Genomic DNA, 27,337 nt, shown 5'->3' with positions numbered 1-27,337 from the left:
ATATCTCATCGGCATATTCACAACTATGACCTTCCATCTTAGAGATGGTTTCTTAATGAGCCTCGATCATGTCATTGGCTTCACCAAGTTGTTCCAAGAGAGCAACAAAGTGCTTCTTGGATTTGCCCTTGAGCTTACTCATGAAAGACTCAAACTCATTCACTTCCTCATTAGACCCCTCATTTTCATCAATGCAATCCGCCAAGGAGGGATTAGTAATGATGGTGGTTTTGATGTTGGGGGTTACCTTGTTAGTGGCTTTGGCCATGAGGCATTTGGCGGTGATGTTCTCGTTGGGTGAATCAAAGAGAGACACTCGGGGAGTTGAGGCAATGGCAATGGAGGCCATGGCCATTGCTTCACCATCTTCATCATCATCGTTATTCTCACGGTATTCTTCTTGAACCACCAACCCTTGAGTAGGAGTCTTTTTGGTGAAGTAGTTCTTGTTGGGGGAGGACTTGGCTTTGTCTTTTCGAATGAGCTTGCCACCATTGTCTTCCCGCTTCTTGTAAGGACAATACACAATGAAGTGGCTACATTACCACAATTGTAACAAGTTCTTACTCGTTGCTTGCCCTTGAAGCCACTTGAGTTGTTCTTGTTGAAGTTGGGCCTTGTGTTCTTCTTGCTCCAAAATTGCCTTGAAGCAAGAGCCATGTGCTTGTGATAATCATATTTTGTATCTTCGGGGTTGCTCTCCTCCTCTTCCTCTTCTTCCTCTTCTTCCACAATAACCTTGGCCTTCAAGGCAAGGTTGGGCTTCTTTGTTCTTTGAGAATGCAACACCACGTTGTCGGCGGTTTTGTCCAAGATGCTCATTTCCACGAACTCATCCAACACTTCCTTTGAGGTCATGGAGTGGAAGTCCGGTCTTTGACGGATGACGGAGGACATGGCCTTGTTGTAGGGCATCATGGCCTTGAGGAACTTGTGCTTGATCCAATTGTCATCAGTGTCCTTGCTCCCATGATCTCAGAGTGAGACCGCGAGTTTTGTTACTCTCCGAAAGAGCTCACGAGGTTCTTCATCTTCTTTCATTGCAAACTCATCGGCTTCATCTTGCACCACTTCATAGTTGGAGCGTTGAATGCTTACGCTTCCCCGATAGAGAGACACAACACAATGCCATGTGTCTTTGGCCATGGCATAGGGTTGAAGATAAGGGAGATCTTCGGGGGGAATTGCATCTTGGATGATGAAAAGAGCATTCTCATTGAATTGACTGTCCACGGCTTCTCTAGGGGTGAAGTTGCTTCGGTCATGCGGATAGAAACCTTCTACAATGATTCTCCAAAGATTAGTATTCACATGATTTAAATGACGCTTGAAGCGATAAACCCAAGAATCAAAGTCCTCATTTTTCACAATCTTAGGAGGAGGGCCGGCATGATTTAAATGAGTAGAGGGAGTCGGTCCTCCATACGTTGGAGGTTCCACATGAGCAAAGATGTCGGTGCCATTTCTACCACTAGTAGAAGGACCGTTTTCATTATTAGCTTCCCCTTGTCGGAGTTAGCATCCGTCACCTTGTTAGTGGGATCGCCCACTTTCATCAGCGAGGTAGATAGTTTAAATCCTTCTAAGAATTTATTAAACATGCTTTCAACCTCGGTCATCATGGAGGTTTTCAATGTGTCCAAAGCCACATTAAATTCCTCATGAGAGACCGCGGTTCCCCCATCAGCTGTAGACGAGCTTGGATTCACACCGGAGTGCTCCTCCCCACGGTCTACGGTGTCAACCATACTCTTCGGACGGCAAAGTCCTTAATAAAGAGACGAGGCTCTAATACCAATTGAAAGGATCGATATAGTTGACTAGAGGGGGGTGAATAGGCAACTAACACATTTTAACCTTTTCTTTACCAAATTAAACTTTGCATCAAGGTAGGTTGTCTAGATATGCAACTAGGTGAGCAACCTATATGATGCAACAACAACAAGCACACAAGCAAGCAATGGATACAACACAAATAAGCTTGCACAAGTAAAGGCACGAGATAACCAAGAGTGGAGCCGGTGGAGACGAGGATGTGTTACCAAAGTTCCTTCCTTTTGAGGGGAAGTACGTCTCCGTTAGAGCGGTATGGAGGCAAAATGCTCCCCAAGAAGCCACTAGGGCCACCGTATTCTCCTCACGCCCTCACACAATGCGAGATGCCGTGATTCCACTATTGGTGCCCTTGAAGGCGGCGGCCGAACCTTTACAAACAAGGTTGGGGCAATCTCCACAACTTAATTGGAGGCTCCCAACGACACCACGAGGCTTCACCACAATGGACTATGGCTCCACGGTGACCTCAATTGTCTAGGGTGCTCAAACACCCAAGAGTAACAAGATCCGCTAGGGATTAGTGGGGGAATCAAATTTCTCTTGGTGGAAGTGTAGATCTGGGCCTTCTCAACCAATCCCGAGCAAATCAACAAGTTTGATTGGCTAGGCAGAGAGATCGGGTGAAAATGGAGCTTGGAGCAACAATGGAGCTTTGGGGGAAGAGGTGAGTCAACTTTGGAGAAGAAGACCCCCTTTTATAGTGGGGGGAACAATCCAACCGTTACCCCCCAGAACAGCCCCGCAGAGAGCGGTACTACCGCAGGGGCAGCGGTACTACCGCTAGCCCCAACGGTACTACCGCTCCCCATCGCGGTAGTGCCGTGCAGCTAGGGAGGGCAGGCCGATGGGCAATGGATTGTCCCAGTGTGGTACTACCGCGGTGGTAGGGCGGTACTACCGCTCTTGCGCGGTACTACGCTTCTACTACCACTGCTTAGTGTCGCACAATCCGACACGAGGGGTGACCCTCTCAAGTCAAGGCGGCAGGACCCCGGTACCACAGCGGTACTATGGTTGAGGACCCACATGCGGTACTACCGCTGTAGAGCGGTACTGCCGCCTGTGGCTCTTGAGCAGTACTACCGCTAGGCACCGCGGTACTACCGCTGGGACCAAGCCAAAACCCAAAAAAGGGGAAGAAGACCTCCATTGGAGTGGGAAGGCTCAGGGGGTGCAAAACGGATGTGTACGTGTTGATTCCACCCAGCCTTACCAACAGCGGATCCCCTCTTGATAGTACGGTAACTCCTATGAAACATGTCCACCAAAACAGAAGCGAAGGTGCTACACCATCTTGATTAAAACTCCGAGGGGAAGAAATCGTCTCATGCCAAAGGCTAGATCTCTGAAATGCTCAAAGCACATATTAGTCCACAAACATGTTGTCATCAATCACCAAAACTACATCGAGAGAGATATGCCTTAACAGTAGCCTCTTTCGATAAGTAAGAGTGTCAAACCCAACAAGGAGCTAAAGGTAGAACGAATATTCCCTCAAGTTCTATCGACCATCGATACAACTCTACGCACGCTTGACGTTCGCTTTACCTAGAACAAATATGAAAATGGAAGTACTTTGTAGGTGTTGTTGGATAGGTTTGCAAGATAATAAAGAGCACGTAAATATAAACTGGGGGCTGTTTAGATAAAGAAGCAATAAAGTAAATATAGCAAGTGTGGAGAAGTGGTGGTAGGAGTTTTGGAATTGTCCCTAAGCAATTGACTACTTTACTAGACTGATAGCAAGGTTTATGTGGGAGAGGCATAAGCTAACATACTTTCTCTTCTTGGATCATACGCACTTATGATTGGAACTCTGATGACCCACAAGTATAGGGGATCTATCGTAGTCCTTTCGATAAGTAATAGTGTCGAACCTAACGAGGAGCAGAAGGAAATGACAAGCGGTTTTCAGTAAGGTATTCTCTGCAAGCACTAAAATTGTAGGTAACAGATAGTTTTGTGATAAGATAATTTGTAACGAGTAACAAGCAAGGAAAGTAAATAAGGTGCAGCAAGGTGGCCCAATCCTTTTTGTAGCAAAGGACAAGCCTGGACAATTTCTTATAATGAGAAAAACGCTCCCGAGGACACATGGGAATTATCGTCAAGCTAGTTTCATCACGCTCATATGACTCGTGTTCGTTACTTTGATAATTTGATATGTGGGTGGACTGGTGCTTGGGTACTGCCCTTTCTTGGACAAGCATCCCACTTATGATTAACCCCTATTACAAGCATCCGCAACTACAAAAGAAGTATTAAGGTAAACCTAACCATAGCATGAAACTAGTGGATCCAAATCAGCCCCTTACGAAGCAACGCATAAACTAGGGTTTAAGCTTCTGTCACTCTAGCAACCCATCATCTACTTATTACTTCCCAATGCCTTCATCTAGGCCCAAATAATGGTGAAGTGTCATGTAGTCGGCGTTCACATAACACCACTAGAGGAGAGACAACATACATCTCATCAAAATATCGAACGAATACCAAATTCACATGACTACTAATAGCAAGACTTCACCCTTGTCCTCAGGAACAAACGTAACTACTCACAAAGCATATTCATGTTCAGAATCAGAGGAGTATTAATATGCATTAAGGATCTGAACATATGATCTTCCACCAAGTAAACCAATTAGCATCAACTGCAAGGAGTAATCAACACTACTAGCAACCCACAGGTACCAATTTGTGATTTTGATACAACATAGGATACAATAGATGAACTAGGGTTTTGAGAGGAGATGGTGCTGGTGAAGATGTTGATGGAGATTGACCCCCTCTCGATGAGAGGATCATTGGTGATGACGATGGTGATGATTTCCCCCTCCCGGAGGGAAGTTTCCCCAGCAGAACAGCTTCGCTGGAGCCCTAGATTGGTTCCGTCAAGGTTCCGCCTTGTGGCGGCGGAGTTTCGACCTGTAAGCTTGCTTATGATTTTTTTTTCTAGGGTAAAAGCCTTCATATAGCAGAAGATGGGCACCGGAGGGTCACCAGGGGGCCCACAAGACAGGGGGTGCGCCCAGTAGGGGTGGGCGCGCCCCCCACCCTCGTGGCCAGGGTGTGGGCCCCCTCTGGTACTTTCTTTGCTCAATAATTCTTATTAATTCCAAAAATGACTTTCGTGGAGTTTCAGGACTTTTGGAGCTGTGCAGAATAGGTTTCCAATATTTGCTCCTTTTCCAGCCAGAATCCCAGCTGCCTGCATTCTCCCTCTTCATGATAAACCTTGTAAAATAAGAGAGAATAGCCATAAGTATTGTGACATAATGTGTAATAACAGCCCATAATGCAATAAACATTGATATAAAAGCATGATGCAAAATGGACGTATCAAACTCTAGCAAGCTTCCACAACTACTAAAGATCATTAAGGTAAAACCCAACCATATCATTAAATCATCAAGTCCCATTTATCCCATACGCCACAACCCCCTTACTCGGGTTTATGCTTCTGTCACTCAAGCAACCCACTATAAGCGAATCATGAACGTATTGCAACACCCTGCAGCGGGAATCCCTCACGCTTGCGCGACATGGAGGGCACAATAGGACAGCAACATAACCACAAGCAAATTAAACCAATCATAGCAATTCATCAATCACCGATAGGACAACGAAAATCTACTCAGACATCATAGGATGGCAACACATCATTGGATAATAATATGAAGCATAAAGCACCATGTTCAAGTAGAGGGTACAGCGAGTTATGGGAGAGTGGACCGCTGAATATAGATGGGGGAAGGTGGTGGAGATGTTGGTGAAGATGGCGGAGGTGTTGGTGTAGATCGCGGTGATGATGATGGCCCCGGCGGTGTTCCGGCGCCACCGGAAGCAAGGGGGAGATAGCCCCGCTTCTTTTTTCTTCCTTGACCTTCTCCCTAGAGGGGAGAAGGGTTTCCCCTTTGGTACATGGTATCCATGGCGTGGTAGGGGCGAGAGCCCCTGCGAGATTGGATCTGTCTCTTTGTCTCTCTCTGTTTCTACGTTCTCAGATTCTACCCTTTCACCGTTTCTTATATATCCGGAGATCCGTAACTCCGATTGGATTGAAACCTTAGCCTAGATTTTTCTCCGAAAATTAGCTTTCTTGCAGCAAAAGAAGAGCATCAACCGCCTTACAAGGTGCCCACGAGGGTCAGGGGCGCGCCCCCTGCCTCGTGGCCCCCTCGGGCACCATCTCACGTTGATTTTTGTTCCCAAAAATCATAAATATTCCAAAAATATTCTCCGTCAGTTTTTATCCTGTTTGGACTCCATTTGATATGGGGTTTCTGTGAAACACAAAACATGCAAGAAACAGGAACTGGCACTGGGCACTGGATCAATATTTTAGTCCCAAAAATAATATAAAAAGTTGCCAAAAGTATATGAAAGCTGTAGAATATTGGCATGGAACAATAAAAAATTATAGATACGAGGGAGACGTATCAGCGGGCCGTTCTTCGCGACCCTGGTTTTTCAGAGGAGGCCTTCAACGTCTTCAACTCGGGTGATGCATACATCCGAGCTGCTCGAGATGGGCTTACCACACCCACAAACCAGTATTTGAAAGATATGCAGGTAAGTTCATACTTGCACAATTCTGATAATTATATACCAGTAGCCCCCGAGACGTGAAGCAGTTTAGGCAACTGATTTAAGGATCATTGTATACCCACGTGCTCACAGAGAAGAACAATCTGTTATCTCAAGAGCTGAAAAGGTGTCAGGGCCAGCTGACTGTTGCTACCGCCGAACTAGAGAAATCCAAGAAGGCGGCGTCTGGTAATGTTCCCCTCTATCGAGAAAACATGATTATATATGAGGAGTATTAATACAGGTGCAAATCTTATGACAGAGGCACCTAAGGTCGCACAAGCGGGAGGTCCAGGAGCTCAAAGGCAACTGGCCACGGGTGAACGTATCCTGACACAGGTCAGGGGGGAGAAGAACAAACTCCAAGATGCCAACACCAAGCTCGACGAAGAGCTAAAAGATGTGCGAGCCCAGCTAGCTGACTCCGTGAAGGAGAATAAGAAGCTGTGAGGCGGCATATTTAGTATGTGTTCGGACTTACCTTTACATAGTTCGGTAAGGAAATAAACTGACAATAATTATGTCTATAGGTATATTGACGGGCCGTCCCGAAGAGGAGATGTCCGAATCGTCGAGCGATCCGCTACAAGAGCTGTCGCAAATGCACGAGCGAGCTCAGCATGCGATGCAAAGTATTGTTAAAGCTTTATGGCCATCCGACTCCCCTCTAGGAAGTATGGAGGGGCTTGTACAGGTACTCAAGGGAGCGCGATGACGCTTCCGATTATGGAAGATATCGGCCTGCCGGGAAGGTGCACGAGAGGCTTGGGCAATGGTGAAAACTCGGTATACCAAGCTCGACCGGAATCACATGGCCTGGGTCGGACCTGTAGGGTCAAATGGAGAAGAAATCCCCGTTAGTTTGGTATATGACCAGGTACAAGTAGCCGCCAAGTATTCCCAACAGGATTGTATGCTAGATAGCCTGTTGGATGGCATAGAGGAAGAAGTGTTTGAGTCTAAGTGACTATGTACTTCATTTTACAAATTAATGTCTCTAGTTGAATTGTAAAACGCTTGTCATGGCAGACCTTTTCGCTTCAACCTCTGGACCCGAAGGTGCGGAGTGCTTCCGAATACCCGTTCGGTAATATAAACCGGGGTACGTGTGGAAGTCAGTCGTAGGGGTCATAGTTGCTTGAACAGACAAGTATCCAGCTAGTTATGTTATATTACATTTTCATCATAAGAAACATCTTCCAGAGAGAATAGTTCCGTTAAGGGTTCCTTTCCCTGGGTAAGCATGCATTAATGTGCATGTCCGAACTGTGTTTGAAAAACCACAGCATACATAACATCTGGGGGTTCATAAAGTGACAAGTAAAAACATGTTTAGTCCGCCAACCGAATATTCCTTAAGAATGCTGATGTCTACTACACAACATTCTTCTTGTAGATGTTGTTGGGCCTGCAAGTGCACAGGTTTGTAGGACAGTAGCAAATTTCCCTCAAGTGGATGACCTAAGGTTTATCAATCCGTGGGAGGCGTAGGATGAAGATGGTCTCTCTCAAACAACCCTGCAACCAAATAACAAAGAGTCTCTTGTGTCCCCAACACACCCAATACAATGGTAAATTGTATAGGTGCACTAGTTCGGCGAAGAGATGGTGATAAAAGTGCAATGTGGATGGTAGATAAAGGTTTTTGTAATCTGAAATTATAAAAACAGCAAGGTAAGTAATGATAAAAGTGAGCATAAACGTTATTGCAATGGTAGGAAACAAGGCCTAGGGTTCATACTTTCACTAGTGCAAGTTCTCTCAACAATAATAACATAGATAGATCATATAACAATCCCTCAACATGCAACAAAGAGTCACTCCAAAGCCACTAATAGCGGAGAACAAATGAAGAGATTATGGTAGGGTACGAAACCACCTCAAAGTTATTCTTACGGATCGATCTATTCAAGAGTTCGCACTAGAATAACACTTTCAGACACAAATCAACCAAGACCCTAATGTCACCAAGATACTCCATTGTCACCCCAAGTATCCGTGGGCATGATTATATGATATGCATCACACAATCTTAGATTCACCTATTCAACCAACACAAAGTACTTCAAAGAGTGCCCCAAAGTTTCTACCGGAGAGTCAAGACGAAAACGTGTGCCAACCCATATGGATAGGTTCACAAGGTAAACCTGCAAGTTGATCACCAAAACATACATCAAGTGGATCACGTGATATACCATTGTCACCACAAATAAGCACGGCAAGACATACATCAAGTGTTCTCAAATCCTTAAAGACTCAGTCCGATAAGATAACTTCAAGAGGAAAACTCAATTCATCACAAGAGAGTAGAGGTGGGGAAACATCATAAGATCCAACTATAATAGCAAAGCTCGCGATACATCAAGATTGTGCCATAGAGAGAACACGAGAGAGAGAGAGAGAGAGAGAGAGAGATCAAACACATAGCTACTGGTACATACCCTCAGCCCCGAGGGTGAACTACTCCCTCCTCGTCATGGAGAGCGTCGGGATGATGAAGATGGCCACCGGTGAGGGATTCCCCCCTCCGGCAGGGTGCCAGAACGGGCTCCCGAGAGGTTTTTGGTGGCTACAGAGGCTTGCGGTGGCGGAACTCCCGATCTATCTTCGTTGTCAATGTTTTTAGGGTATATGGGATTATATAGGTGAAAGAAGTCGGTCGGGGGGTGCTCGAGGGGCCCAGGAGACAAGGGGCGCGCCCAGTAGGGGGGCGCCCTCCTATCTCCTGGCCTCCTCGAGGCTCTTCTGACGTGAACTCCAAGTCTCCCGGATCATATTCATCCCAAAAATCATGCTCCCGAAGGTTTCATTCCGTTTGGACTCCCTTTGATATTCCGTTTCTTCAAAATACTGAAACAGGCAATAAAACAGCAATATGGGCTGGGCCTCCGGTTAATAGGTTAGTCCCAAAAGTAATATAAAAGTGTATAATAAAGCCCGTAATCATTCAAAACAGATAATAAAATAGCATGAATGCTTCATAAATTATAGATACGTTGGAGACGTATCAGCATCCCCAAGCTTAATTCCTGCTCGTCCTCGAGTAGGTAAATGATAAAAGAAAGAATTTATGAAGTGTGAATGCTAGTAGGTGCACAAGTTTGATCAATGATAATTTCAATCACCTTTTCTAGCATGATTATATGTCATAATAGTAATTCATCTCATAAAACTTCTCACGATCAAGTAACAAGCTATTCACATGTTAAAGCATAGACCATAAACTTTGTTGAAAACTAGCAAACTTCATTCGTAGTCATCGAAAAATTGCAATTCATCTTATTTTCAGGAAGGGTCTATGTCAGAGCATTGATTTAGCAAACTCCACATACTCAACTATCATATAGTCTTCTACAATTGCTAACACTCACGCAATACTTGTGGTTATGAAGTCTTAATCGAACACTGAGAAAGATATGGGCTTATAGTGTTGCCTCCCAACGTATTCACCTTTGGGTGATGTCAAAAATAATAGTTCATGCTAACTTACATTCAATTGGAGATATATATATATATCAGGATCACCCCAACACAAAGTCCTTGCCAAATGATAAAATGAAAAAAGGGAAAGGTGAAGATCACCTTGACTCTTGCATAAAGTAAAAGACATAAGGTAAAAGATAGGCCCTTCGCAGAGGGAAGCAGAGGTTGTCATGCGCTTTTAGGGTTGGATACACAAAATCTTAATGCGAAAGAACGTCACTTTATATTGCCACTTGTATATGGACCTTTATTATGCAGTCCGTCGCTTTTATTGCTTCCATAACAAGATTGTACAAAGCTTATTTTCTCCGCACTAATAAGTCATGCATATTTAGAGAGCAATTTTTATTGCTTGCACCGATGACAACTTACTTGAAGGATCTTACTCAATCCATAGGTAGGTATGGTGGACTCTCATGGCAAAAACTGGGTTTAAGGATATTTGGAAGCACAAGTGGTGTCTCTACTTGGTGCAAGGAATTTTGGCTAGCATGAGGGGGAAAGGCAAGCTCAACATGTTTGAATGATCCATGACAATATACTTTAACTGAGATGTGAGAAAACATAACCCATTACGTTGTCTTCCTTGTCCAACATCAAATCTTTAGCATGTCATATTTAATGAGTGCTCACAATTATAAAAGATGTCTAGGATAGTATATTTATATGTGAAATCTCTCTTCCTTCAATATTCTTTCATGAATTGTTCAAATGACCTATACAATGCTTGCTAACCTTCAATAAATTTACAACCTCTACTTCTTAGATGTGAAGTCATTACTCCCCATGGGATAAGCAAATGAAACATATATAATTTCAGATTTATGACAATCAACTCATTCAACCATTTACTCATAGGATATAAGTGAAGCACACGAGTAAATGACAAACTACTCCAAAAAGATATAAGTGAAGATCAGTGAGTAGCTAAATAATTATGTAACTATGTGAAGACTCTCTATCATTTAAGAATTTCAGATCTTGGTATTTTATTCAAACAGAAAGCAAAACAAAATAGAATGGCATTGCAAGGATAGCACAACTCATGTGAAGAAGCAAAAACTTAGGCTCAACCGATACTAACCGATAGTTGTTGAAGAAGAAAGGTGGGATGCCTACCGGGGCATCCCCAAGCTTAGATGCTTGAGACTTCTTGAAATATTATCTTGGGGTGCCTTGGGCATCCCCAAGCTTGAGCTTTTATGTCTCCTTAATTCCTCTCATATCATGGTTTCTCTTTTTATCAAAAGCTTCATCCACACCAAACTCAACAAGAACTCGTGAGATAGGTTAGTATAAACCAATGCAAAACCTTATCATTTTCTACTGTAAAAAATCACTAAAATTATTATTCAACATTGCATACTAAATGTCTCTGCATATTTAATACTCCTATCCTAAAATAGAATCATTAAACAAGCAAACATATGCAAACAATGCAAACATAACAGCAATCTGCCAATACAGTATAGTCTGTAAAGAATGCAAGATTCATCATACTTACCTAACTTCCAAAATTATAAGAAACATACTACGCTGTAGAAGATTTATCAGAGCTCATTATGCAAAAAGATTCAACATTATATCATTCTCTGACTTTTCTAGGGAATTTTTGCAACAGCGGTAAAGTTTCTGTTTTTCAAACAGCAACATGTATACTAGCAAAATAAGCATGGTAAAGGCTATCCTTGACATTTTTATTCAAAATAGAGATGCAAAACATTATTCTAAATAAAATCAAGTAAATACTAATAAAATAAAATGACGCTCCAAGCAAAACACATATCATGTGGCGAATAAAAATATAGCTCCAAGTAAAGTTACCGATGAACGAAGACGAAAGAGAGGATGCCATCCGGGGCATCCCCAAGCTTAGTTGCTTGGTTGTCCTTGAATATTACCTTGGGGTGACTTGGGAATCCGCAAGCTTAGGCTCTTGCCACTCCTTATTCCATATTCCATCGAATCTTTACCCGAAACTTGAAAACTTCAACCACACAAAACTCAACACAAGACTTGTAAGCTCCGTTAGTATAAGAAAATAAATCACCACTTAGGTACTGTTGTGAACTCATTCTTCATTCATATTGGTGTAATATCTACTGTATTCCAACTTCTCTATGGTTCATACCCTCCGATACTATTCATAGATTCATCAAAATAAGCAAACAACACAAAGAAAATAGAATCTATCAAAAACAGAACAGTCTGTAGTAATCTGTATCAAACGTATACTTATGGAACTCAAACAATTCTGGAATAAATTGGTGGACCTGAGTAATTTGTCTATTAATCATCTTCAAAAAGAATCAACCTAAAATCGCTCTCCAGTAAAAACTGGCAGCTATTCTCGTGAGCGCTAAAGTTTCTGTTTTTTACAGCATGATCATAAAGACTTCACCCAAGTCTTCCCAAAGGTCCTACTTGGTACAAACACTAATTAAAACATGAAACCACATATAACCAGAGGCTAGATGAATTATTTATTAATAAACAGGAACAAAAAGTAAGAAACAAAAATAAAGTTGGGTTGCCTCCCAACAAGCGCTTTCGTTTAACGCCCCTAGCTAGGCATGATGATATCAATGATGCTCACATAAAAGATAAGAATTGAAACAAAAAGAGAGCATCATGAAGAATATGACTAGAATATTTAAGTATAACCCAATTCCTATGCATAGGGATTTTGTGAGCAAACAACTTATGGAAACAATAATCAACTAGCATAGGAAGGTAAAACAATCATAGCTTCAAAACTTTAAGCACATAGAGGGGAAACTTGACATTATTGCAATTCCTACAAGCATATGTTCCTCCCTCATAATAATTTTCAGTAGCATCATGAATGAATTCAACAATATAACCAGCACCTAAAGCATTCTTTTCATGATCTACAAGCATAGAAAATTTACTACTCTCCACATAAGCAAAATTCTTCTCATTCGGAATAGTGGGAGTATCATAAGAGACTTGAACACTATAAATTGTTTCCACATTAAAAGAGTAATGTTAAGAAAAAGGGTAATCATAATCATGACAAGTTTTATAAATATAATCATCACTACTTTTTATAGCATAATTTTTATCACAATAATCATCATAAGTAGCAACTTTGTTCTCATCATAATCGATTGAAACCTCTTCCAAGATAGTGGAATCATTACTAAATAAAGTTGACACGCTTCCAAATCCACTTTCATATTCATCACAATAAGATTCAACATCCTCCAAAATAGTGGGATCATTACTTCCTAAAGTTGACACTCTTCCAAACCCACTTTCATCAATATAATCATCATAGGTAAGAGGCATGCTATCATCATAACAACTTTGCATATCAAAACTTGGGAGGCTAAACATATCATCTTCATTAAATGTAGCATCCCCAAGCTTGGGACAAACATTAATTTCAGAAAATATATTCTCAAATATTTCATACTCATCAAACATAGCTTCCCCAAGCTTGGGCCTTTTCATATCATAAGCATAATCACTCTCATCATTAATAGTATGGATAGCACCAATAGTATAGCAATTATCATCATCACAATGAGTAGTAGGAGCAAGATCATTTGGGAGGGATACCTTTTTACCTTTGCTGCCCCTTCTCTTCCTTTTCTTCTTCACATTATGTGTGGGTTCAACCCTCTTCTTTGAGCTCCTTATTGATGAGATTTGTTGAATAGAAGGCTCCTCCTCGATACCTGATTCATCATAAGAAATAATAGGAGGATAATGGGAAGTATCTTCCCTTTCATTAGTATTCTCTTCATCTTATATTTGTTTCCTTTTCTTTAGGTAATTGGCAATATAAGGATTTTCAATGCAATTCACCGTACAATACATATAAATTTCCTCTAGATCAATATCAAGAAATTTCTTAAGGTTAAATTCTGGAATATGCTTAGTTGCACGTTTCAATTCTTCATAACCCAAAAGCAAACTAAGTTCATTGTAATGAGCGAGGGAGATCAAATCATCACAATTTTTGGACACGATTCGATCATGAAACAATTTGCATTGGAGATGTAAATGATCACGTTCATTGCAAAGTTCACAACGGTAAAGATATCTCAAATTTTCAGCGCTAACATTAAGCCTTTCTTGCAACCATTTAGTTTCTAAATGCTTATGCCTCTTGCAATATCTATCTTCCCTATTTGGTGTGTTCATAAAAACATGCACTCCACAAAAGTTGACATGCTTATAAAAGATATTTTCATCATAACTAGTGCAATCATCATTAGTCCTATGGACATTCAAGGAGTTCATACTAACAACATTGCAATCATGCTCATCATTCAAAGATTTAGTGCAAAACATTTTATAGATTTCTTCTTCTAGCACTTGAGCACAATTTTCCTTTCCATCATACTCACGAAAGATATTAAAAAGATGAAGCATATGAGATAAACTCAATTCCACTTTTTTGTAGTTTTCTTTTATAAACTAAACTAGTGATAAAACAAGAAACAAAAATATTCGATTGCAAGGTCTAAAGATATACTTTCAAGCACTCACCTCCCCGGCAACGGCGCCAGAAAAGAGCTTGATGTCTACTACACAACCTTCTTCTTGTAGACGTTGTTTGGGCCTGCAAGTGCACAGGTTTGTAGGACAGTTGCAAATTTCCCTCAAGTGGATGACCTAAGGTTTATCAATCCGTGGGAGGCGTAGGATGAAGATGGTCTCTCTCAAACAACCCTGCAACGCTTGCGTCCCCAACACACCCAATACAATGGTAAATTGTATAGGTGCACTAGTTCGGCGAAGAGATGGTGATACAAGTGCAATATGGATGGTAGATAAAGGTTTTTGTAATCTGAACTTATAAAAACAGCAAGGTAACTAATGATAAAAGTGAGCATAAACGGTATTGCAATGGTAGGAAACAAGGCCTAGGGTCTATACTTTCACTAGTGCAAGTTCTCTCAACAATAATAACATAGATAGATCATATAACAATCCCTCAACATGCAACAAAGAGTCAATCCAAAGCCACTAATAGCGGAGAACAAACGAAGAGATTATGGTAGGGTATGAAACCACCTCAAAGTTATTCTTTCGGATCGATCTATTCAAGAGTTCGTACTAGAATAACACCTTAAGACACAAATCAACCAAAACCCTAATGTCACCTAGATACTCCATTGTCACCTCAAGTATCCGTGGGCATGATTATACGATATGCATCACACAATCTCAGATTCATCTATTCAACCAACGCAAAGTACTTCAAAGAGTGCCCCAAAGTTTCTACCGGAGAGTCAAGACGAAAACGTGTGCCAACCCCTATGCATAGGTTCACAAGGTAAACCCGCAAGTTGATCACCAATACATACATCAAGTGGATCATGTGATATCCCATTGTCACCATAGATAAGCATGACAAGACATACATCAAGTGTTCTCAAATCCTTAAAGACTCAATCCGATAGGATAACTTCAAGAGGAAAACTCAATTCATCACAAGAGAGTAGAGGTGGGGAAACATCATAAGATCCAACTATAATAGCAAAGCTCGCGATACATCAAGATCGTGCCATAGAGAGAACACGAGAGAGAGAGAGAGATCAAACACATAGCTACTGGTACATACCCTCAGCCCCGAGGGTGAACTACTCCCTCCTCGTCATGGAGAGCGTCAGGATGATGAAGATGGCCACCGATGAGGGATCCCCCTCCGGCAGGATGCCGGAACGGGCTCCCGAGAGGTTTTTGGTGGCTACAGAGGCCTGCGGCGGCAGAACTCCCGATCTATCTTCGTTGTCAATGTTTTTAGGGTATATGGGATTATATAGGTGAAAGAAGTCGGTCGGGGGGTGCTTGAGGGGCCCAGGAGACAGGGGGCGCGCCCAGTAGGGGGGCGCGCCCTCCTATATCCTGGCCTCCTCGAGGCTCTTCTGACATGAACTCCAAGTCTCCCGGATCATATTCTTCCCAAAAATCACGCTCCCGAAGGTTTCATTCCGTTTGGACTCTGTTTGATATTCCTTTTTATCGAAATACTGAAACAGGCAATAAAACAGCAATATGGGTTGGGCCTACGGTTAATAGGTTAGTCCCAAAAGTAATATAAAAGTGTATAATAAAGCCCGTAATCATTCAAAATAGATAATAAAATAGCATGAATGCTTCATAAATTATAGATACGTTGGAGACGTATCAAACACTAGCTTTCGGCTTCACCCAGTCTGAGGTACACATCCGGATGACCCGGCAGTAACAATCGCAGAGGTATGCCCTAGCCAAACTAACGGGGACGTAGGTCATAAGCACAGGAGAATGATTGGGCATGGTCCGCAGCCCCCAGAGTACGGAGTCAAGCTCCTCCACCCAGTGCTTGTCTGATTCTTTCAAAGACCGCACTAACCTGGGTTTAATGCCGCTCATAATAAGACCATTGGCGCGTTCGACCTGGCCGTTGGTTTGTGGGTGGTATACGGAGGCGTAATCGAGATTGATGCCCAGATTAGCACACTAGGCTTTCACCTCATCGGCTGTGAAATTGAAGCCGTTGTCAGTGATAATGTTGTGTGGAACACCATAACGGTGCACAATGCCGGATATAAAATCTATCATTGGCCCGGCTTCGGCCGTTTTGACTGGTTTAGCCTCTATCCACTTAGTGAATTTATCCACCATGACCAACAGGTATTTTTTTCTTATGGATTCCTCCTTTAAGGGGTCCGACCATATCAAGCCCCCAGACCGCAAAAGGCCAAGTGATGGGGATTGTTTGTAGAGCGGTGGGTGGCATATGGCTTTGGTTGGTGAAAAGCTGGCATCCGACGCAATGTTGGACGAGCTCCTGCGCGTCTGCTCGGGCCGTTGGCCAATAGAAACATGTACAGAAGGCCTTGCTTACAAGGCCCGAGCCGCGGCATGGTGACCGCCGAGACCGGCATGAATTTCAGCCAAGAGCTGCCGCCCTTCCTCCTCGGAGATACATCTTTGAAGTATTCCGGTAGCGCTTTTCTTATAGAGTTCTCCCTCGTGAACCTTGTAAGCTTTAGAGCGCCGCACAATGCAGCGTGCCTCATTCTGATCCTCAGGAAGCTCTCGCCTATTAAGGTAGGCCAAGAAGAGTTCGGTCCATGGGGCGATGACTGCCATGATGAGATGGGCCGATGGTGTAATTTCGGTGGTTGAGCCCCCGATGATGTCTGTGTGTTCGGACTCTGGGGTTGTATTCAGATCTGGATTGGTAGTGCCGCTCTCCCCTTGCCACACCACGGATGGCTTGAAAAGCCTTTCCAGAAAGATGTTAGGTGGGACGGGGTCGCGCTTGGCGCCGATGCAAGCAAGGACATCTGTCGCTTGATTACTTTCTCGAGCCACATGGTGAAACTCGAGCCCCTCGAACCGAGCCAACATTTTGAGAACGGCGTTACAGTAAGCCGCCATATTCGGATCTTTGGCATCGAAATCTCCATTTATTTGAGATATTGCAAGGTTTGAATCCCCGTGCACTTCCAGATGTTGTATGCCCATGGAGACGGCCATTCGAAGACCATGCGATAAGGCTTTGTATTCGGCTGCATTGTTGGAGTCCTTGAATAATATTTGTAGGACGTACTAAACAGTATCTCCAGTAGGGGATGTTAGGACAACGCCCGCCCCTAGGTCTGCCAGCATTTTGGAGCCGTCGAAGTGCATGACCCAATTGGAATACGTGTTGTACTCTTTAGGGAGTTCGGCCTCTGTCCATTCGGCGACGAAGTCAGCCAGTACTTGAGATTTAATGGCCCGCCATGGTTTGTATGTAATGTCGAATGGGAGGAGCTCAATGGCCCACTTGGCAATCCGGCCCGTGGCATCGTGGTTATTTATTATGTCATTGAGTGGTACTTCGGAGGCCACCGTTATGGAGCATTCTTGAAAGTAGTGTCGTAGCTTCCGGGATGCCATGAAGACCGCGTATGCTATTTTTTGGTAGTGTGGGTACCGGGATTTGCATGATGTGAGGACGATGGATACGTAGTATACCGGCTTCTGAATCAGGAATTTGTGTCTGTCCTCCTCTCATTCGACGACGAGCATCGCACTCACTACTTGGTGTGTGGACGATATGTATAATAATATAGGTTCTCCGATGTTTGGCGTGGCCAGGATTGGGTTGCTTGCTAGAAGAGCCTTTATTTCTTCCAATCCGTCCGTTGCCGCATCCGTCCACTCGAAGTGATCAGTGCGCCGGAGAAGGCAATAGAGCAGCAATGCCTTTTCTCCTGGTCTGGAGATAAAGTGGCTTAAAGTTGCCACACATTCGGATAATTTTTGGACTTGTTTAAGGTCTGTTGGCATAGCGAACTGTGACAAAGCTCGGATTTTAGCTGGGTTTGCCTCAATTCCTCTATTGGAAACGATGAAGCCCAGAAGCTTTCTGGCGGGAACGCTAAAAAACACATTTTTTCGGATTGAGCTTAATATCATATGTTCGGAGGTTGTCGAATGTAAGACGCAGATCATCTATTAATGACTCAAATTGTCTGGTTTTGATGACTACGTATGCTTCAACTGTCTTGCCGATTTGTTTCTCCAGGCATGTTTGAATCATGCGTTGATAGGTGGCACCGGCGTTTTTAAGCCCGAAAGGCATAGTGTTGAAGCAGAAAGGCCCATATGGGGTTATGAAGGCCGTTGCGGCCTGGTCGGACTCGTTCATCTTGATTTGATGGTATCTGGAGTATGCGTCGAGGAAACACAGTGAGTCGTGTCTTGCGGTAGCGTTGATGATCTGATCGTTGCGAGGGAGGGGAAAGGGATCCTTAGGGCAAGCCTTGTTGAGGTCTTTGAAATCGACACATAGGCGCCAGGATTTATCCTTCTTTGGTACCATCACCATGTTTGCTAGCCAGTCCGGGTGTTTTATTTCTCTGATGAATCCGGCCTCGAGTAACTTGGCTAGCTCCTCTCACATAGCTTGTCATTTAGGTTCGGAGAAGTGCCGTAATGTTTGCTTGACCGGCTTATATCCCTTCGGTATGTTTAGGCTGTGTTCGGCCAGCCTGCGTGGGATCCCTGGCATATCAGAAGGGTGCCAGGCGAATATGTCCCAGTTTTTGCGTAGGAACGCCTGTAGTGCGGCATCGACCATGGGGTCCAGCTGTGCCCCGATGGATGCTGTCTTTGTGGAGTCCGTAGGGTGGACTTGGAATTTGACTATTTCATCTGCTGGTTTAAAGGAGGTGGGTTTGGATCGCTTCTCGAGTATCATGTCGTCCCTACCCATCATGGAGCGCAATGCGGTTAATTCTTTGGCCGTGAGGGCTTCAGACAATGCCTTGAGGGCTAAGGCGGCAGTTTTATTTTTGGCGCGAAGTGTTATGTCTGGATCACTAGCAAGAGTGATGATTCCATTGGGCCCGGGCATCTTGAGCTTCATGTACCCGTAATGGGGTATAGCTTGGAAGCCTGCAAATGCATCTCGCCCTAAAAGGGCATGATATCCACTGTTGAAAGGGGGCACTTGAAAGGTTATCTCTTCGGACCGATAGTTCTCTGGCGTGCCGAATGCCACCGAGTGTGATTTTTCCTACACACCGTGCCTCCCGACTGGGAATAATTCCTCGGAAGGTCGTGCTACTTTGCTCAATGTGGCTCCTGTCTATTTCCATTTTGTTGAGAGTTTCCTTGTAAATGAGGTTTAGTCCTCTGCCGCTGTCCGTGAGAAATTTGGTAAGCCGAAAATCATCCACGATTGGACTGAGGACCAGTGCGGCAGGTGCCCGGACTATTCTAAATTTTGGTTCGTCACTGGCATTGAAAGTTATGGCCGTGTCATTCCAGGGGTTTATTGCTGCAACTTGGCGGACTTCGGTGAGGCCATGGAGTGCCCTTTTGCGCCTGTTGTTTGAGGCGAAAGTCTTGAAGATTGTCAGCACTGTATGGTTGTTGTCTCCCGTGGGATGTTGCTCTGCGATATTTTTGGTGAGGAGATCCTCGCCGCTCTTGGTCACCTGCCGGAGTATCCAACATGCTCTAAGGCTGTGGGTTGGCATGATATCCGGTGTTGTGTGTATCTTGCATGGCCTATCGAGCCATCCCTCCAGAACGGTTCCGCGCCCCGTAATGGGCTTCAATTTTTTTGTTGTTGGATCAGGCGACCTACGAGGGTGCATCCTTTTTGTTTGGACTAGGGGTTTAGTGGAACCGGCGGCTCCCAAGGGGCTTCCTGAGTTTTCCAGGCGCTTTCCTTTGCGCAGTACTTCTGTACTATTGCTGCCAAGTCAGCGAAGTATGATACATGATGGCGATTGATTGCATTGAGGATTCCCTCGTCCGTGTAGTTTTTGCAGAATAATGAGATTGCGTCTTCATCACGACAATCCTGATCCTGTTCTTGACAAGGAGGAATCTGGCCCAAAAGTGATGGACCATTTCCTGGGACTGCTGTCTGATGTGGGTAAGATCGTTTGTATCTGGGTGGGTGGGTGGATTTAAGTCCGAACCCTGAGCCAACCTGAAATCCGGAGTTTGAGAAATTTCCGAGCTTAGCAGCTCGGGCTCCGGAATATCAACCAATTTTTCAGGCCCACAGTCCGACTCTAGGTTCGGAATACGGGGCGTGTCTGCCCGTGGATGGGTATCCGGCTCTGTGAGCTCGGAAATCCGAACATAGTTCATCCTCAATATAGAGGATGAGTCGTCGCATTGTTCCTCCACTACCGCTATCTGATGGGTGATCGGTGGAGATTCAATTTCTCTCTGATCGGGTTTAAGCCCAATCCGATCATAGTCTATAGCAACTCCCAAGGCGGCGATGCAATCCAGGAGTTCATTTAAAGATGACAACTCCATCGGATCCATCTGTTCGGAGTATTCTGAATTGATGCGGATGCGATTTTCGATGACCCGTGAAGTCATCGTCGGCCCGACGGCCGAACGGGCGGCCATGGTAAAGCCGCCCAGCCGGAGGGTTTGGCCAAACCAGGGCTCCCCCGAAGGTGATGTTGTCCTTGATAACAAGGCGAGCCATCAAGCCTATCTTCGACATCACAGCGGAACTCTCAATGAAAGCACCAATGTCGGTGTCAAAACCGGCGGATCTCGGGTAGGGAGTCCCGAGCTGTGCGTCTAAGGCTAATGGTAACAGGAGGCGGGGGACACAATGTTTACCCAGATTCGGGCCCTCTCTATGGAGGTAATACCGTACTTCCTACTTGATTGATCTTGATGAATATGAGTACTACACGAGTTGATCTACCACGAGATCGTAATGGCTAAACCCTAGAAATCTAGCCTATGAGATTATGATTGTTGTCCTATGGACTAAACCCTCCGGTTTATATAAACACCGGAGGGGGCTAGGGTTACACAAAGTTGGTTACAGAGAAAGGAATCTACATATCCGAATCGCCAAGCTTGCCTTCCATGCAAAGGAGAGTCCCATCCAGACACGAGACAAAGTATTCTATCTTGTATCTTCATGGTCCAACAGTCTAGCCAAATTATATAGTCCGGCTGTCTGAGGACCCCCTAATCCAGGACTCCCTCAGTCCTCACCTCCAGAAAACCTGCAGAGCCTCAAGTTGAAAAGCAACCTGGTGAAACTGCCGGAGTGGATCCAAGGACTCAAAAATCTCATGAAGCTGAAGCTAGAGAGGTCGAGGATATCAAAGCATGATGCAGCCATACTAGTCCTCGGGAATCTACAAAACCTGGCCACCCTGAGTCTATTGCATGACTCTTTTGCTGGTGAAGAGGTCTGTTTCAGTTTATGTGGGGATACATTCCCGAGCCTGAAGGTCATGGAGCTGTATTGCACAAGAAACCTTAGGTCGGTGTGATTTGAAGAAGGAGCAGCCCCTAAGCTCGAGTTGCTATAGTATTCTAAAGTGAGGAGTAGTCCCAGTGTTGGGTTGTTCTGTGGGTTACCACATCTTCCAAGCCTCAAGGAATTTATGCTGGCTAGGAGGGACTGGCATGATACCATGTTGGTGGAGGACCTACGAGGCCAGCTCGCAGAGAATAAGAACGGGCCCGTTTTGAAGAGTTATAGTACTCCATCCGTCCGAAAAAGCTTGTCCTTCAAATGGGTGTGTTTAGCACAAAATCAGTGCTAGATACATCCTTTCGAGGAACAAGCTTGGGACAAGCTTTTTTCGGACGGAGGGAGTAGCTAGCTGTACTCTAATGTCCTTTTTTACTATACCTTAACATTCAAGTATTACGTCCCTCTCTTGTAGTATTTCCTTTTGTACCTTACTACAATATATACCCCATAGCTACAACGGTGATTTTATATGAAAAAGAGGCATTCATGATAACTTTGATTTATACAGCACAATTCTCCCTTTTTTTGCTAAAAAAAGTGAGGAAAAATGCAAAAAAATAAACATGTGGTTTTTTTTAATAATAAAAATAAGAAGTACACAATTTAGATGGGCCAGCCCATTTTACATTACAACCCCAATAATGACCCAAGCCCATTGTGTTGATGGATCATGGACTCATCTTCTCTTTCTTTATCAGGAGCCCAACAGATCCCGGAATGGGTTACTCTACACTACGTAGTTTTTCCATCCTATAAGCCTCTGTAACGTGATTTACAAAATTGTTGCCAAGTGCCTTGACAACAGGTTGCGACCAATATTGGATGACATCATATCACCCACTCAGAGTGCGTTTGTATCTGGAAGGCTGATCACAGACAACGCTCTTCTTGCTTTTGAATGCTTTCATTTTATCAACCAGGAGAAAAACCGGATAACAGTTTTTGCGCATACAAACTAGACTTATCCAAAGCGTATGATCGCGTGGATTGGAGGTTCTTGGACCAATCTATGCAAAAGATGGGCTTCGCTCACCGGTGGATACAGTGGATCATGCCTTGTGTGATCACGGTGAGGTATCAGGTTAAATTTAATGGAACTCTCTTGGATTCCTTTGCACCATGGCTTCGACAAGGCGACCCTCTATCCCGTTCTTATTCCTGTTTGTTGTTGATGGTCTGCCATCACTATTGAGACAGGGAGTGGAGGCAAATGCAATTCAGCCAGTCAAAATATGTCGAGGTGTACCGGACATCTCTCATCTGCTTTTTGCGGACGACACACTTCTTTTCTTTAAAGCAAACAAAGAACAAGCTGAAGCTATAAAGGATATTGTCCATGGGTATGCATGTGCCACGACCATCTAATAAACGCTCAAAAATGCTCTATCATGTTTAGTCCTAGCTGTCCGGCTACTTGCCAAGAGGAGGTAAGGAGAGTGCTCCAGATCCCCATGGCAGCGTTGAAAGTAAATATCTCGGACTGCCAACTCCGGAAGGGCGCATGCATCGGGGACACTTCCAAAACCTCCGACAAAGGCTGACCAAGCGCATTATGATATGGGGCGATACTCTGTCGCATGCAGGGAAAGAAGTCATGATCAAGGCTGTCGCATAGGCCCTACCAACTTATCTTATGGGAGTTTTTAAACTGCCTTTCTCGGTCTGTGATGATCTGACTAGATTCGTAAGCAACTTTTGGTGGGGCTCAAAAAAAGGGAATCGTAAAACACACTGGTCTTCGTGGGACCCACCAGAAGAAGCCACCAACAACTGAAGCATCTACACGGTTCTTGTGTAGTTATATTGAATCGATATTGTGTCTTCAGCAGCATCCTCATGGAGATCTTGTGAAGGGGGAGATGGTGGTCACATGTAATATGGGCAGACGTAAGAAGGAAATGCATGGCCTGGCCATGGTCAGCGGACGCCCACCTGACCACTGGACGCCACCGCCGGTTGGTTGGAATAAGCTGAACGTCGACGAGCTTTTCATGCGGATGCTAGCGAGGAAGGTGCCAGCATGGTCCGCCGAGATGAAGAAGCAGGGGCTGGTCTTTTCTTCATGCCGATATTTGTACGCTTGTAATAGTCCCCTTGAAGCTGGCTATCTGCATGCGCGGAGGGCATCGCTCTCCCCCAAGAATGGTGCAAAACCTTTCATTATCGAGACTGATTCGGAGGTTGCAGCCAAGGCGATCATGGAGGTGAAAGTCGGCCGCTCACCAAATGCTGGCATCATCGGTGAGATTTCACCATCTCGACAGTATGATGCTCGTGCAACGGCGTGGCTCATGGTCTTGCTCAACTAGGTCATCGTAACAAGCGCGCTGCCGTGTGGCTTAAGTCAGGTCCCTCGGAGATTGATTTGTTGCACACAAACGAATGTAACCTCCTTTTTCTCGCAAAAAGAAACACATATTAAAGTTTGATCAAGTTTAGAGAAAAATATATGAACGTCTACAACATCAACTATATACTCCCTCCGTTCCAATTTATTCGTCGTGGTTTTAGTTCAAATTTAAACTAAACCCACGACGAGTAAATCGGAACGGAGGGAGTACAATAGAAATGCTCCTTTTATAATGTTTGATTGATATACTTGATATACTCCCTTCGTCCGAAAAAAAAAACATAATTTTTTTGACTTAAGATAAACCTAGAACTTCAAGCATCAAGAAAAAAAAGGCATTGGTGGAGCTTTGGTTCTTTGCACCGACAGACAGCGTGTTCTAATCAGGAACTAATCGCTACGGCTAGACGCCACTAGCAGCAACGGACTACGGCCGACAGACCGCAATCCGGGAACATTCTCGGTCAAGCCCCCCGCCCCCCCAAAACATTATGCGGTCAAGCCCCTGCATGCTACTGTGCGGCGCGCGCGCGAGAAGGCCGAGGCCCTTTCTGCAAAACGGCCTGGCAGGCGTCAGCCGATAAGCCAGCCCACCGGCAGCTGTCAGCCCGCTAGCTACAGCTACAGCTCCACTCCCTCACCTCACTCCAGTCCTCTCCCCTCCCCTCCCTCTCTTTTGCGCGCTGGCCCCTGCCGTTTCGGACCCGCCACGCTCCGGTCCCCCGCTCCGCCGCCGCCGCCGTCCGTCCCCGTCGCCCCACCTCCTCCGCCCCGTCAGGTGAGCGACCGGCTTCCCCCCTCCCCCACCCTCCGTCGACGCGTCCTTGACCTGTGCCGGCCGGAGCTCGGCCGGGCTTGCCTGGCGCGTGCATTTTTCCGTGCGAGATTGGGTTCTTTGGGGAGTCCATGTCCATCCTCTCTTGGATATGGTTTTGCTTTTGCCTGTTTCTATTCCCATTCCCCAGGAGTATCTTAGCGCCGTTGCTTCCAAAGATTTGTCCCCTTTGGTTGATAATAGATAGTAGATGAGTAATGGCGGTGGCGAGAGCTACAGTAGTATACTCGGTTGAGATTTGGGGGCTGTCTTGCTCTTGTAATGCGCCCGTAAAGCTAGGTTTTCCTTTCTATTTTCCACGGATTTTTTTAGGGGGGTTTCCCGCTTACGATTATCCCCACGTCCTTGCCAGATTTGGCTGTGCATAATTGGGAGGTTCTTATAGATATAGAAGAATCCCTAAGTAGAATATCCTTGATTGATTATGTTAAATATAGACGGGGAACAGGGCGGGGGAGCCATGCATTTATGCAACAACATCATCTACTACAGTACTAATGTTCAGACGTAGGAGTAGATAGAGCAGCAGATTCCTCTGACAAAGCTGCTGCTGCTTTTTTCACAAGCTGCAACTTTTGGGTGCTAAAAGAGCTCATCTAGCAGAGGATAAGAGCAAGTGGGCTATGGACTGGTAGCATGTTTGTTTCAGATTTTGACTCTGCAGAATTTTTTTAACTACAATTCCTCTGTATGATTTTGCTGTTGTTTCTTCTTCTTGAAAAGGAATGTTTTGTTGTTTAATAAAACCTTGCTTCAAGAACTTGAGTTATTGCCACACCTGCATCATTTCTCAAGAAAAAAGAAAACCCAAATGTTTGTGCAGGATTTGGTGCTAACTTGTTTTTTCTTCTCTGAATCCTACCCCAAAATGAGCAGAGGAAGCTGCGGACTGGCATGACCTAGGGGGGCCATGGAAGAGGCAGACAAGGACCGCAATTCCTGCAAGCGCCTGCGGGCGGTGGGCGGCGGCGGCGACTCGGCGGATGCGTGGCGGAGTTTCCGGGTGGCGCGCGCGGCGGCGGGCGGCAAGGACCGGCACAGCAAGGTGGTGACCTCGCGCGGCCTCCGCGACCGCCGCATCCGGCTCTCGGTGCAGACGGCCATTCAGTTCTATGACATCCAGGACCGCCTGGGTGTCGACCAGCCCAGCAAGGCCATCGAGTGGCTCATCCAAGCCGCCGCCACCGCCATCGATGGTCTCCCGTCGTTGGACTGCTCCTTCGCCTTCCCTGTCGCCTCCCCAGCAGCAGAAGACACCGCGGAGGTCAGCACCTCGGAGACCAGCAAGGGCTCCGTGCTCTCGCTCGCCAACGGCCCTGCCGACAATGACAATGCCGCTCACCAAGCCAGTGCATACAACGGGGGCAGTGCCAATGGCATGTTTGCCGGGCTCCTGCACTGCTCTAACGCCGCCGACAAGCCAATGCAGCATCAGCATCAGCAGCAGCAGCCGACGCTTGCCTACTACGCCGCCCCGGGTTCGCACATCGCGCCCATGTCCTTCGAGATGATTCCCCAGCTCACCTTCTCCCAGGACCAGCAGCACTGCCACCACCACCACCACCACCACCATGCCTCTGTCTCCTTCGACAGGAGCACACTTCAGTCCAACACCGTCTCCACGCCTCAGTGGCCCCCGTCCCAGCACCCGTTCCTGATGCAGAGGTTCTCTGCTGCTCCAGCCGAGCCTTCGCCTATGTTTCCCTTCTTTCTTGGAGGCAACAACGCTGCTGCTGCGGCTGCTCCTGCGGCGGCCAATGCGCCGGAGCGGAGGCTGCAGCTCTGGGACTTCAAGGAGGAAAGGAAGACATAGTTTCTTCTTGGGAGGTGAGTTGTTTCCCTGCAAAAAATAAATAAACTTTTAGAGTAGTTTAACTGCACCTGTTCCATTGTCATTGTTACACTGAGATAAAAATCTTGCATGAATCGCTATTGGTCATTCAATGCATAGGCTGCTGCTAGTTTATTTGAATTTGAATTGCTCCAGAGTCCAGACAATGTCATTTACAAATGTGGTACTCCAGAGTCCAGACGAAGTCATTTCCAAAAATGGAGTAGTTAATTTCAGAACTTAGCCAGCAGTAGCCAACCAAAGGGAGTGTTTTCTCAAGAAAATAAAGCTGATTGTAGCTGCCAAATTGGGGCTGGTACACTGCTATTCCAACTTCCAAGTTCCTAGAGAATAGCATTGCTAGAAAGCAATAGATATACCATACTAAATTTAGCCAACCTTAGGAGATGCTTCTTACAGAGGCCATGCGGTAGCAGATTTACTGAATTCAGACTACTTGCTGCAACAGTGTGCAGCAGTCCAATTTGGCAACTCAGGGATTTTGATAGACATGCTGAAATACCTATTCTTGAACGGCTGATTTTGGATTCCTTTTGAGGAAAATATTTTGGGAGTATTTTATTTGGCAACTGTGAATTTCTAAGAAGTTTCCAACTATAGTTGTAGTTAAGAACGGCT

At 45.0% G+C, this 27,337-nt stretch overlaps 1 protein-coding gene across 1 annotated transcript in view; it reads left to right on the top strand.

The window, feature by feature from the left end:
- The first annotated feature begins 24,665 nt into the window (after positions 1–24,665).
- The window catches only part of LOC119307219 (transcription factor PCF8-like), a 3,780-nt gene continuing 1,108 nt past the window's right edge, over positions 24,666–27,337 (top strand). The window contains exons 1-2 of the mRNA XM_037583311.1: positions 24,666–24,810; positions 25,744–26,694. Coding sequence (XP_037439208.1) covers positions 25,778–26,680 — 903 coding nt within the window. The 5' untranslated portion in view covers positions 24,666–24,810; positions 25,744–25,777 and the 3' untranslated portion in view covers positions 26,681–26,694. The remainder of the gene's footprint in view (positions 24,811–25,743; positions 26,695–27,337) is intronic.

The sequence above is a fragment of the Triticum dicoccoides genome, chromosome 5B, assembly GCF_002162155.2.
Source record: "Triticum dicoccoides isolate Atlit2015 ecotype Zavitan chromosome 5B, WEW_v2.0, whole genome shotgun sequence".
NCBI lineage: Eukaryota > Viridiplantae > Streptophyta > Magnoliopsida > Poales > Poaceae > Triticum > Triticum dicoccoides.
The sequence above is the reverse complement of the archived record's forward strand: the minus strand, read 5'-3'. Positions and strand labels throughout refer to the sequence as shown.